General features: G+C 41.3%; 1 protein-coding gene across 2 annotated transcripts; it reads right to left on the reverse strand.

The window, feature by feature from the left end:
* Nucleotides 1-7,597: 7,597 nt before the first annotated feature.
* Nucleotides 7,598-10,595, reverse strand: LOC148105967 (uncharacterized). 2 transcript variants are annotated; one of them, XM_087838040.1, is made up of 7 exons: nucleotides 10,262-10,595; nucleotides 10,063-10,156; nucleotides 9,867-9,978; nucleotides 9,566-9,792; nucleotides 9,305-9,470; nucleotides 9,078-9,205; nucleotides 7,598-8,969 (listed from the first exon to the last, which is right to left on the reverse strand). In XM_087838040.1, exons 1-7 carry the CDS (start codon nucleotides 10,300-10,302, stop codon nucleotides 8,652-8,654), a joined length of 1,086 nt encoding a protein of 361 aa, XP_087694166.1. In that variant the 5' UTR covers nucleotides 10,303-10,595; the 3' UTR covers nucleotides 7,598-8,651. The 2 variants fall into 2 exon arrangements, with proteins under 2 accessions (XP_087694166.1, XP_087694165.1); XM_087838039.1 differs by lacking the exons at nucleotides 10,063-10,156; nucleotides 10,262-10,595 and having other exon boundaries at nucleotides 9,566-9,780; nucleotides 9,867-9,965.
* Nucleotides 10,596-10,898: the final 303 nt, after the last annotated feature.

A 10,898-nucleotide genomic window follows, 5' to 3' on the forward strand; every position in this document is an offset into this window, starting at 1 on the left:
CTCACCTCACCAGGCTCTCTTTCATTCACATCATACACAACATTTACTTCCTTACAAGCTGTGTTGGTCAAGTTACTTGAAATAAGTACTCAGTTACTAATTACTGATTACTTCTCCAAGGAAGTAATCCCATGTCTTTACTGATTACTTATTTTCAAAAGTAATTGGTTACTTTACTCTTTAAAAAACATGACTTGAATACGTAATAAAGTAGAAAGTAGACGTTTCAGCCCGAGACTTTGATTTTTTCTGCATAATCCATCATATAGAAATGAATCAAATTAAAAAGCCTTTCTTTTAATCGTTTTATTGTTTTTAATCTTTTTATTTTATGCAGAAAGAAAAGAAGAAAAAGAACTTTGTGCTGAGAATAAGTGAAAAAGTTGAACTTGTAGCTGAAAAGGGGTCAAGGAGCTGAAATGTTTACTGAAAAGAGCTGAAAAACAGAAAATTGTGCTGAAAAAAGGTGAAAAAGCTGAAAATTCTGCTAAAACAGCAGTCGAGGCTGATATTTTTCAGCTACTCATCTCACTGAGTCACTGGTTCTCACATAACTGAAAAAAGGTGAAAAAGCTGAAAATTCTGATTAAAAACAGCAGAAGAGGCTGAGATTTGTGCTGATAAGAGGTGAAAACACTGAACTCTGTGGTGAAAAGAGGCAGAACAACCTGGTTCTGCTCAATTTCAGTCCACCAATCGGAGGTGCTGCTTCTGTCTGCTTTATCAGGCTGTGTACTTGTATGTATTTCTGCCATGGAGTGTTAACAAGAATCTGAGGTCCATATTAGAAAAGCTGCTAAAATCATAAAACTGCAGAATTGTAATAAATGATCAATATGAATTACTGGTCTGTGATAGTGTATTAATTTGTAGGGAAAAAAACATGTTGAACAAGGTGGAATTGAACCCAGGGAGCACATGTGGATACGCTAGCATCCATTCACAGGCTAACACAGCTAAGAAATCATTAGCAGCTCCTACAAGCACATTTCCAACAAAACATCGTATCCTGACTGGTTTGATAACTCAGACACCGGACTGTGAACCACAATTCACTTTGCAAATAAACCAGATTCACCAGGATCTTCTTCACAGAATAAACTCTGTGGTTCAACACGTTACTGGACAGAAACTTTGACAACAGCTTTGTGCATCTACAAAACAAAATCAGTGCTCAAAACCTCGTTTCATGGAGCTAAATAAACACAGGCTCTATATACAGAGAAACTCACCCTGCTCCATGCAGACAGATGAGCATGAGCAGCACTACGGTGCATTCACGGGACATGGGGAAACTCACTGCTCTACAAAAAGTAACATTTAAAATAAAATACCATAGCAATAAAATAACCAGAGATTACACTCTCCCTCTCTGAACAGCATGAGTCTCTTCATGCATCGTTGACCAACGTGGACGTGGTGGAGTAACAGTTTTGGAGAATGCAACAGCTGAGGTTTGAGAAAAGGAGCTAATAGCCGAGGTCAGTGACAGTAAAGGAGGTAAAGGGCTGTGACGTCATCACGTACGCTGCGTCCTCTGTGGGCTCTGAGTGAACTCACAAAGTACAAACTACAAGTACACAAACACGAACGTAGCTCAGAGTGGCGGACACACTCGGCCTCGTTGGTCCAGCTGTGAGTCCGTTACCGTGAACTATGGAGCGGCAGATTTGTGCTGAACTAAGCTGCACACAGCTGATGTTAGCCAGGAAAACATTACACACTGACTTTAATGGAGAGACCGGAAATACAAACACACACAGTTTGTTGTGTGAAGAAATCAAACATGAGCTGAACAAACAGTAAAGTTCCTAAAGACAAACTGTTAAAGGAGGAAACAAAGCAAACTTACAGTTTCTTCACACACCAACAACAAGCTCCACTCCACACCTGGACACTAAACACGGACACACAGGTGAGCTGCTTCCTGGAAGGAGGCGGGGCTCCACCTGAAACTCAGCACAGGTGGGAGGGGCTCAGCTCTGTGTGTGCTGATGTGTTAACTTTAAAAATCTGCGTCTGACTGCTCAGACTGAGTCAGAGTAAAGTTCACATGCTGACGTGTGGAGACATGAAACCTTGTTGTAGCTGCAGGTGTGAACACACTGATCCCAGATCAGCTCTGCTGTATTTGTAACATGAACATTTCTGCTGCAAAGCTTCAAATGTTCAGCATGTTTCTCTGTTTCCAGTCTATAGATCCAGTCACACTTTCTACCTTCACCTGTGCAGGAAAGACTGAGAGCAGAGCTGAAACCAAGCGTCCAATCAGGGAGCAGCATCAACACCTGAGCTTCATTCAGACTCTGTTATGTTATCATTGAAGATGTTGTGTGAATGAAATGATGTAAATATCCAAACAACTTCTTGTATGAAGCAGTCACTGATACACTACTGTGTCGCTGACACACACTGTGCGAGGTCACTTCCTGTGTTTGCTCTTAGAAACATGGCTGTACAGTGTTGTATGTGAGCAGCACACAGCCATACGTCAGCACATCTTCTACATTTACACAGTCAGGCTGTATTAGCAGAACAAAGAAACGCTGTGGATGCTCCTCATTTGAACAAATGTCACTCTGATCCAAAACAAACAGGAAAATGCATCAATACAGAAGATGACAGAGCCAATCAGAAATGTGCATATTACTGCTCAGAGCTGCAGCTTCACTCAACAACTTGTCATATCCAGATTGTTGACACGAGTGATGAAAGGTGTGCTTGTGTTCTCAGAGCTCTGCTTTTTAAACTGGAGCTTGTTCCTTCTTCTGATTGGTCGATCTGTGAGCGACTTCCACAACAATGAAATACAGTCAGACTGAGATCCACCACAACTCACAGCTCATCTTTACTACTATCATGTTTTTCAGTCCCATCAGGAAAAGTTTGGGATCCAATAAGATCCACTTAGAGTGGATGTTTCCACTCAGTGTTCCCACATCTTCCAAAGCCGTGGAATTTCCCGACACTGCCACAGACAATGAAATAATGTTCCTTTATCTTGTGAACACTTTCCACAGTTCTCAGGTATATTTATATATGTATTGATCCCAGTGCTGTCACATAAATCCTCATTAACCATCTGTGCTGGATTCATCTGAGATGTGCATAAATGTAGTGCGAGCACTTTTCCAATCACTTTCTGATGTTTCACTTTCACAATCTTCCTTCTCGTCCCTCGACTGTTCTGATGAGAACAGCGTCAGTGTGTGATCAAACTTTGAGACGATACCTTTACTGAAACCATGTGAGTTTAGTGTTTCTTCCAGAGCAGAAAGGAGGTTTGGAAAGATGACATATTCTGGTTCACAGACATAAAACTTCTGAGCTCAGCAAGTTCTTCATTCAGGATCTGGTTTCTAAACTCCAGGATCATCCAGAGCAGCAGTTTAGTTTGCAGGTTCACTTTATCTCCTGTATATTTAACTTCAGCTGTGCTCTCAGACCGACCGTGGACCCAGCAGAACTGGGTTCAGATCTCTGGGGCCACTTACATCACCTTCATGTCCCGGGTCCATGAGAGCTCTTCAACACCACCTGGTGTTGAACTCTACAGGACCAGTGACTGTAGTACAGAACCATCACTGTGTGAGGACACAAACCAGTATGTTTGATGGTGAGGACCCAGTAAACGATCTAAATACTGCAGATTTAAGATAAGATAAGATGACCTTTATTAGTCCCACAGGTGGGAAATTTGTTCAAAAAGATAAGAAAGAAACTCAGAATGAGCAGAGCTGCTGTAACAGGCTGCCGCACACGCCGCAAGTAAAGAGGCTGATGCTAAATGATGAGGTCACTAAACAGGAAGTACAGAAAGATTTAACTGTGTGTCACATGATGATGTCACAGTCTCTCTGTCTACCCTGTGGGAGGGGCCTAAAGTAGGCATGAGCATTACAGCCATTTCCTCCAGACTGAGAAAACAAAGCTGAAGCAGAGAAACTAGAGACAGAGCAGCAGCAGCCACACAGACAGGAGGCGTCTGCATCAGTGACTCTTTGACATTATGTCCACATCAAAGCAGACACACACTGGGACAACACACAGGAAGATGATGGACGAGGTGGGAGGCGGAGCTAGTCTCCAGTTTCACCAATCACAATCCATCAGGACCGTTCATCAAATGAAACGCTCGCGTCGTAACGAGACGTCGACACGACCAAACGCCATCACAGACACGTCTCTGCTCGCTGTCAGAAGACGAGGACGATGAAACAGGAAGGATTGAACTCTTCTGTGACATCAACGCCAGCAGAGGCTGAAACACATCCTGACCTTGAACATCACAGATCCCCACGGGCACACTCCCATCTCACACATCACATCCTGTAAGAGGAGGAGAGCGCCGGGGTCGTGCTCAGGAGATATGAAGTTCAGTTAGAGCAAAGAGCATAAAGCAGCATGTAAACAAAGTGCACAGGGTTCATTCATGTTTGCAGGGCGCCCATCACTGCGCCGCCACAGCTGGAAGTGTGTGCGAGTGTTCAGTCACCCTGCAGGGATCTGTGATTACTCTCAGAGAAAACCAATCATGATACAGACACTTTTCTTTCTCCCTGCTGGAGGTTGGCTGGACTTCTTTACTGTCCAACAGCTGAGCTGGACAGAAACAATCCCAGGTTTCCCTGACTGAAGGTCACCATGCTCACCTCAGCGTGGGAGGAGTTTCAGGCCTTCAGACAGACGGCTGCAGGTCAGTGCTGCACCGACGTTGTTGGGTCCTGAGTCATGGGGACAGCAAACGACTTGTCAAAGCATCTGCAGGAGAAGAAAGCTGAACTTTATTAAGCAGCAAAAGGACATCAAAGCACTAGATGTGAGTAAAGAGCTGCTCCTCGGCCCCATCATCGTGTGCTCGCTGCAGCTTCTACATCAGGTTCTAGTGGACAACCATGAACCTGAACTCAACACCTGAAACTGTCCAGCAGCTCTTTGTGTCTCCACGTCTCTGCTGGATGGACTCACCCACTGAAGCCAGGACTCAGTGTGGAGCTGGGTGTGGAAAACGTCCTGTATCACCATCACATGACACAGAGGGTCCACAGAGGGTGTCACGGGTAAGCTCACGGTCACTGGGAGGCTGAGTGTGGAGTCAGTGTTGCTGTGGTTTGTGTGTGTGTGGAGATAAAACACACCAGTGTGTCCTGTCACATCTGTTTGACCTCTGTCACAGTGAGCTGACCTCTGCTCCTCCTGCGTCTCTCACTGGACTAACTTTGTTAGCTGGACAACGATCGTGTCCACAAAATGTTTCCTTACAAGGTGAACGACGTTTCATTTAAACTGAATCTTGGATTTTATTGTGAAAAACCTCCTTCAAACATGTCCGAGCGTTACAGAGTCTGTGGATTTTCCCACAGACGTTGCTCCTGTGCTTCCACAGCTGTCACACAGACACATTACCGACTTCATGTCCAACGGAAGCTGCCAGATTTGTACTTTTCCACATCCTTAAATGTGTTTTCAAATTAAAAGCAGCACTTCCTGTTTCCATGGAGGAAATGTAAACCACGTGGGAGCTTTAAACATTAATGTGTTTTCAAATTAAAAGCAGCACTTCCTGTTTCCATGGAGGAAATGTAAACCACGTGGGAGCTTTAACCATTAATGTCTTTTCAAATTAAAAGCAGCACTTCCTGTTTCCATGGAGGAAATGTAAACCACGTGGGAGCTTTAAACATTAATGTGTTTTCAAATTAAAAGCAGCACTTCCTGTTTCCATGGAGGAAATGTAAACCACGTGGAAGCTTTAAACATTAATGTGATGCTGTTGACGTCTCATTTTCAGACAAATAGAAGAAAGGAAGTGTGAGGTCTGAGGTCTGGTCCTTCTAATAAAGATGCATTTCCTCCAGTATAGCCATGAACTCGTGGGGCTGAATGATCACATGTTATCACAGTGATCATTCAGTGTTAACTTTTTAGTGTTAATTCTATTCAGTTTAGTGTCAAAATTAACAACAAAATGTTTAAAAATATTTAACACTGAGGGTTATTCACACTGTTTAGAGTAATATGATTTCACTTTATAGAGTTATTTTTAGTCCAATTTCACTCTAATGTGTAATAATATTTCATTGTCATTATTTTTTCATATTTATCATATGATGCTATATTTCTAAATGGCTGTGATCTATCCTATATTGTGAAAATAACTACAAACATACAGGTTACAGTAACAGCATTTATTAGCATGATGCTCACCAGAGAAAGCAATATGGGACCACAAAGAGAGCGTTGTCATTCACTCCATACGACAATTGTATGTCAAAAGGCCTGGGATAATGCAGGCTGTCAACATGAAAGACAACTAAATCTTGCTTTGTCCTGGTCAACTCATAGGCATGGAAATGTTCTTGAAAGGCTACTGTACATAATGGCAAAGTGAGAAGTACCAGTTTCTCGTGTATTATCAGAACTGACTCAATCTGGTAAAACAGGCATTTCAGACACTGCCACAAATAACCAAATGTGGGCGGTAAACAATACCATTCTGTTTAGCCCAGTTCACTTTCATAACTTGAACTCTATTGGGCAGTTGCATTGCTATTGAACTTCCAGAACCTCCTTTTACCATATCTAAAGACACCATTTTTCCTGGACCAATGTCTAACCGACTAAAGGCTGTTGAAGATTGCCAAATATATGCCATATAATTCTGCTGTTTTTTGGCCAGCGTTTTGGTGATATTTTTTGAATGATTTGAGCTGTTTCTTGAAAAAATTGTGCTTCCCTTCATAGCGCATGCACCAACTATGAAGTACAGGCCCTATTTTTTGGATGCAGCGAGGATAATGGATAAGAAAATGGTGCTTTGGTAAAAGGTTTTTCTGGGGATACAACATCTTGAACAGTTTGTGGTGTTCCACAATCAAATGTTTTAAATATACACACATACCTTGAGATAACATAGGAGAAAATACAATATTAACTATCTGTAGTAATAAAAGTAGTAGGCCCCAATGTTGGTCAGTAGAGGTTACCAAATCTCCAAACATGAGGGGAACATTCCTCAGTAAGCACCATGTCTGAATAGCATTCAGTCCCAGATCATTAGACTCTCCACCTAAATTCACAGCCACTGGCCTATTGTTTTTCTCCATGAATCCATAATCAAAACTTTGTATTCTCAAATTCAGTTCTCCCAATGTAAGATGTTGTTCTTTTAAATACAAAAACAATAACTTCAGTTCGTACTGGGCCACTCCTTCCAAAACATCATGCATCACATCAACTGAGAAGTTCTCAGTTGATGTGAAAATATGTCAGTGAATTCAATAAGCATGAACTCTTTACACCAAAAACATAAGGAAGCAATGGATTATTAGACATTTCCTGACAGTGAGCAGTGTGGTTGTCTTTGGTGCGCAACACTATTTTGGGGGAATCTTCAGAGAATTCTGTTTGAAAGTCATCTTTTTCAGCTAAACAAAACCTGCAACAGTACCTTGCACTGAAAGACTCCACCAGACCAAACAAGCTATGGAAGCCTAAATTATCACCAGTGACCTGTACCACACTACCACGAACATAACCACCAAACAGTGGAATCTCAATACCATCGCTCTCTAACACTTTAATGTCTGGAACAATAGGAGCAAGAATTTCACTAAAACCATAACGTTTCAGATCTTGTGCATGAAATAAGGCACAAAGGTGTATGTTGGCCAAAAATGAATTCCATTTGGGAGAGAAGTTTCTTAAGGTAAAATATACTGCACCCAACTCGTGAATACCTCGCTTGGAACCAAGAGGATTTGCAACCTCAAAGTCATCATAGAACATTTGGATCTGAACTGTGTGCTTTTCTGTTGAAAAAAGAGTCTTCAATAGAGATCCATCACAAATATCTCTGAGTCTTGAATCACAAGTGTCGGATTTTTTCAACATTTCTCCAACATGCTGACTCTTAAATATTGATTCCAATGTTGATAATATTGGAACATACATGAATTTATCTTGAACAACTGCCTGATCATATGTTCCAGTCTTTTTATTTCGCCTTGTGTCAAATCTTGAGCCAATTACACATTCAACTGGTTCTACAGTTTCCCACTTGTCTGATAAATATTTTGACCTCTTGTACTCCGAATTAAGAACTGAGAAAGGATTCTCTAACTCATCAAAACATGCTTCAACTTTCTTGCACATTTCTGTTTCTCTTTCATTACTAAATACATGCTTAATGACTGTTTCTTTAGCATGTTGTTGGATATCTTGAACAATCTCTTCCATGGAATTCACTACAGGATTCACTACACTTTGGCCTACACCTGCTGCCTTTAGATCAGAAATAACAGCTGCACAACTATTTACAAGGTCTGCTGAAGATAATTCCCACTCAGCCTCTAAATGTTCAGGCACCACATCATCATTAGCAGCAGTACTTGTGTCCGTAACACTTTGAACTGGTGAAAAATCTAGTTCTGCAGAATCAAATGAACTGCTTACGTGGCATTTGTTCAGGTGCTTTCTAAAGCCAGAAAAACGACTAAAAGAACGTGAGCATCCCACTTGGCCACATTTGAGATATAGTGTCCTGCCAGTACAGAGACCATGAATTACCTTAAGGTGTTTTACAAGGCTGTTTGGTCTACCATGATCACTTTTGCAAAGAAAGCACTTCATTATTTTGATCTCAATGGATGCTAACGCACCATTCTTGCTCGCAACTCTGCAACTCTGGGAGTTTCCTTTGTTTCCCCAACATCAATGTTGTAAATGGTTGTTTGCAGAAAAGTGAAAAGGTTGGTCAGGGATGAACTGTAAGACGTATCAAAGACATAATGGGCCTTAAAGAGTTCATCAAGGGCTCCTACTGAACCTGTCGCTTTACATGGAAGTGCATGCTTGTCAATCACAATGAAGAAGGTGTGAATGCTGCTTCTTGTGGGTCCCTGAGCAAGAAGGTAGGGCTGACTGCTTCGGGTGATGTTGTCTAGATGCTGCTGTACACTGGTTCCAGCCTACAACAACACATTAAACAGCAGTATTTAGTGACTATCCCATTAGATTAGATCACCTTACTGTACATTACAATGGCGGTGATGGAATATATATTTTAAATAACATACCTTTAGGAATTTGATGAGGTTATCGACAGCTTGAGATGCAGACATCTTTCCTGGTCTCTTTCGCCCTTGTGCAGATGGCGGTAGCAGATGTAGCAGCAGCAAGATAGCAGACATGTCACTGTCCCAGCCTACAGACGAATAAACAAAGAATTACTCCAAAAATACATTCAATAGACAGAATTACCTATATAACCAACAATGGCAGATAAAAACAGTCAGAGTCATACCATTCTCAACTTCAGTAGCTGACTCAGCATTGCACATCAACTCCAAGAGCTCCGAGGTGGGTACAAGTCCATGACTTTCCTTTACAATCTTTGATTTGAGATCGATGGGCCACCTCTCCAAGAATTTGTTGGCAGTGACCTCATCAAACAGGAAATCTTGTTCTATCTATAATGCAAAAACAGAAGATAAGAGAGGTGTAATGAGTGAAACTGCAAGCTGCATGGAATATTTCAGTGATTCAACAAATGAAGATGTCTTACCAGTCCTGGTGTGTCCAGAAACCGCGGGAAGACTGTGAAGACATCTGCTGCATTCTTATCATCGCTGACCATTGAATGCCGATAAATGAAGGTAGCTTTCATCTTTTCACGGATAGTGTCTTCATCAGCAGAGTGTCTCAAAAGCGCAATAGCTGCTTTTACATCCTCATCTGATAACACTGTCTCAGTGGTGAGTGGTCTGGATCGACCACGGCCTGGCCCGCCAACTTAAGAAAAAACTATTTGATTGACTCCTACCTACAAATTAGATCAGAATCATTTAAATCACAAGTGAACTTACTTTTAGGAGATTTGGAAAGTGAGACACTTCTTTCCTCTGCAGCTTTTCTTTGAATGGTCTTCAACCGCCACGCAAGGTATCCTGAAGCGCTCTCTGGATCATAGTAATGTTCCTATGTAATTAAATACAAGCAGAATGTTATCAACATTTCTGAGGGCAACTATGTGTTTAATGTTGCAAGGTCCCCTTTACTTACATATCCATGTTGTGAATATGGGTCTTCCAGATATGGAAACAGAGCAACAATCCCCTGCGCATACATCACTCTTACACTTTTAGGGGGAGATGTCCTAATGTATAAATTCAGTGATGACCGTCACTCAATTGGCATTGAACATCACAATTAAAAATAATACTAAAAATGTTTCTTTATAGACTACATTTATGATTCTTACCCATGTGCTTCTGTCATCTCAGCAGCAAGTATGTTTATCATCTGTCAGAGATTTGGTTTTTGCATACTCTTGTATGATGTGTTCACCACCAGGCTTTGTTGTTAGGATTTTTTCAATCAGCTTAAATAGACATAAAATATGAAGTCAGAAATTTTTTAAACCTTGAGAAAAACTGGAAAATGATTACATAAAAACACTTCACATCAAACATGCAAATTAGGCTAACAATGTTCACTACCCACAGCTTTTGCTTCATAGTTTATATGGCATGGCCTTTTAGGTTGTCTTCCTTCAGTGGTGGCTGCTTCTTCAGGAGGTTCACACATTGTGAAGTTTAGCATGATTGTATCATCAGATGGAGAAGATGATGATGATGATAGAGATACACCTGTGCATTAAGGAACATGACCAAAGCAGAAGCATTAAATTTAACTGTTAATGCTTCAATCTCAACCTTTATATTTAATATAAACATATACGTATGTGAGTGATTACCAAGTTCTTCATTGCTCAGCATGACTCGGAAGGTTACAGGTGACCCCTTCACTATTTCTTCAAACACCTCTGCGTCTACTTCTGTGTCAGACTGGTCAAACACCTTCATATCTAGAACAAGAAGAAAGCCGGTCCTGCTATG

The sequence above is a fragment of the Neolamprologus brichardi genome, chromosome 3 (genome assembly GCF_056152115.1).
Source record: "Neolamprologus brichardi isolate AB-2024 chromosome 3, ASM5615211v1, whole genome shotgun sequence".
Lineage (NCBI taxonomy): Eukaryota > Metazoa > Chordata > Actinopteri > Cichliformes > Cichlidae > Neolamprologus > Neolamprologus brichardi.

Coding starts and splice junctions, on each gene's coding strand:
- LOC148105967 (XM_087838040.1), bottom strand. CDS start 10,302: ATGATAAACATACTTGCTGCTGAGATGACAGAAGCACATGG. Junction 9,979..10,062: donor CATATTCACAACATGGATAT/GTAAGTAAAGGG, acceptor TTAATTACATAG/GAACATTACTATGATCCAGA. Junction 8,970..9,077: donor ACCTCATCAAATTCCTAAAG/GTATGTTATTTA, acceptor GTGTTGTTGTAG/GCTGGAACCAGTGTACAGCA.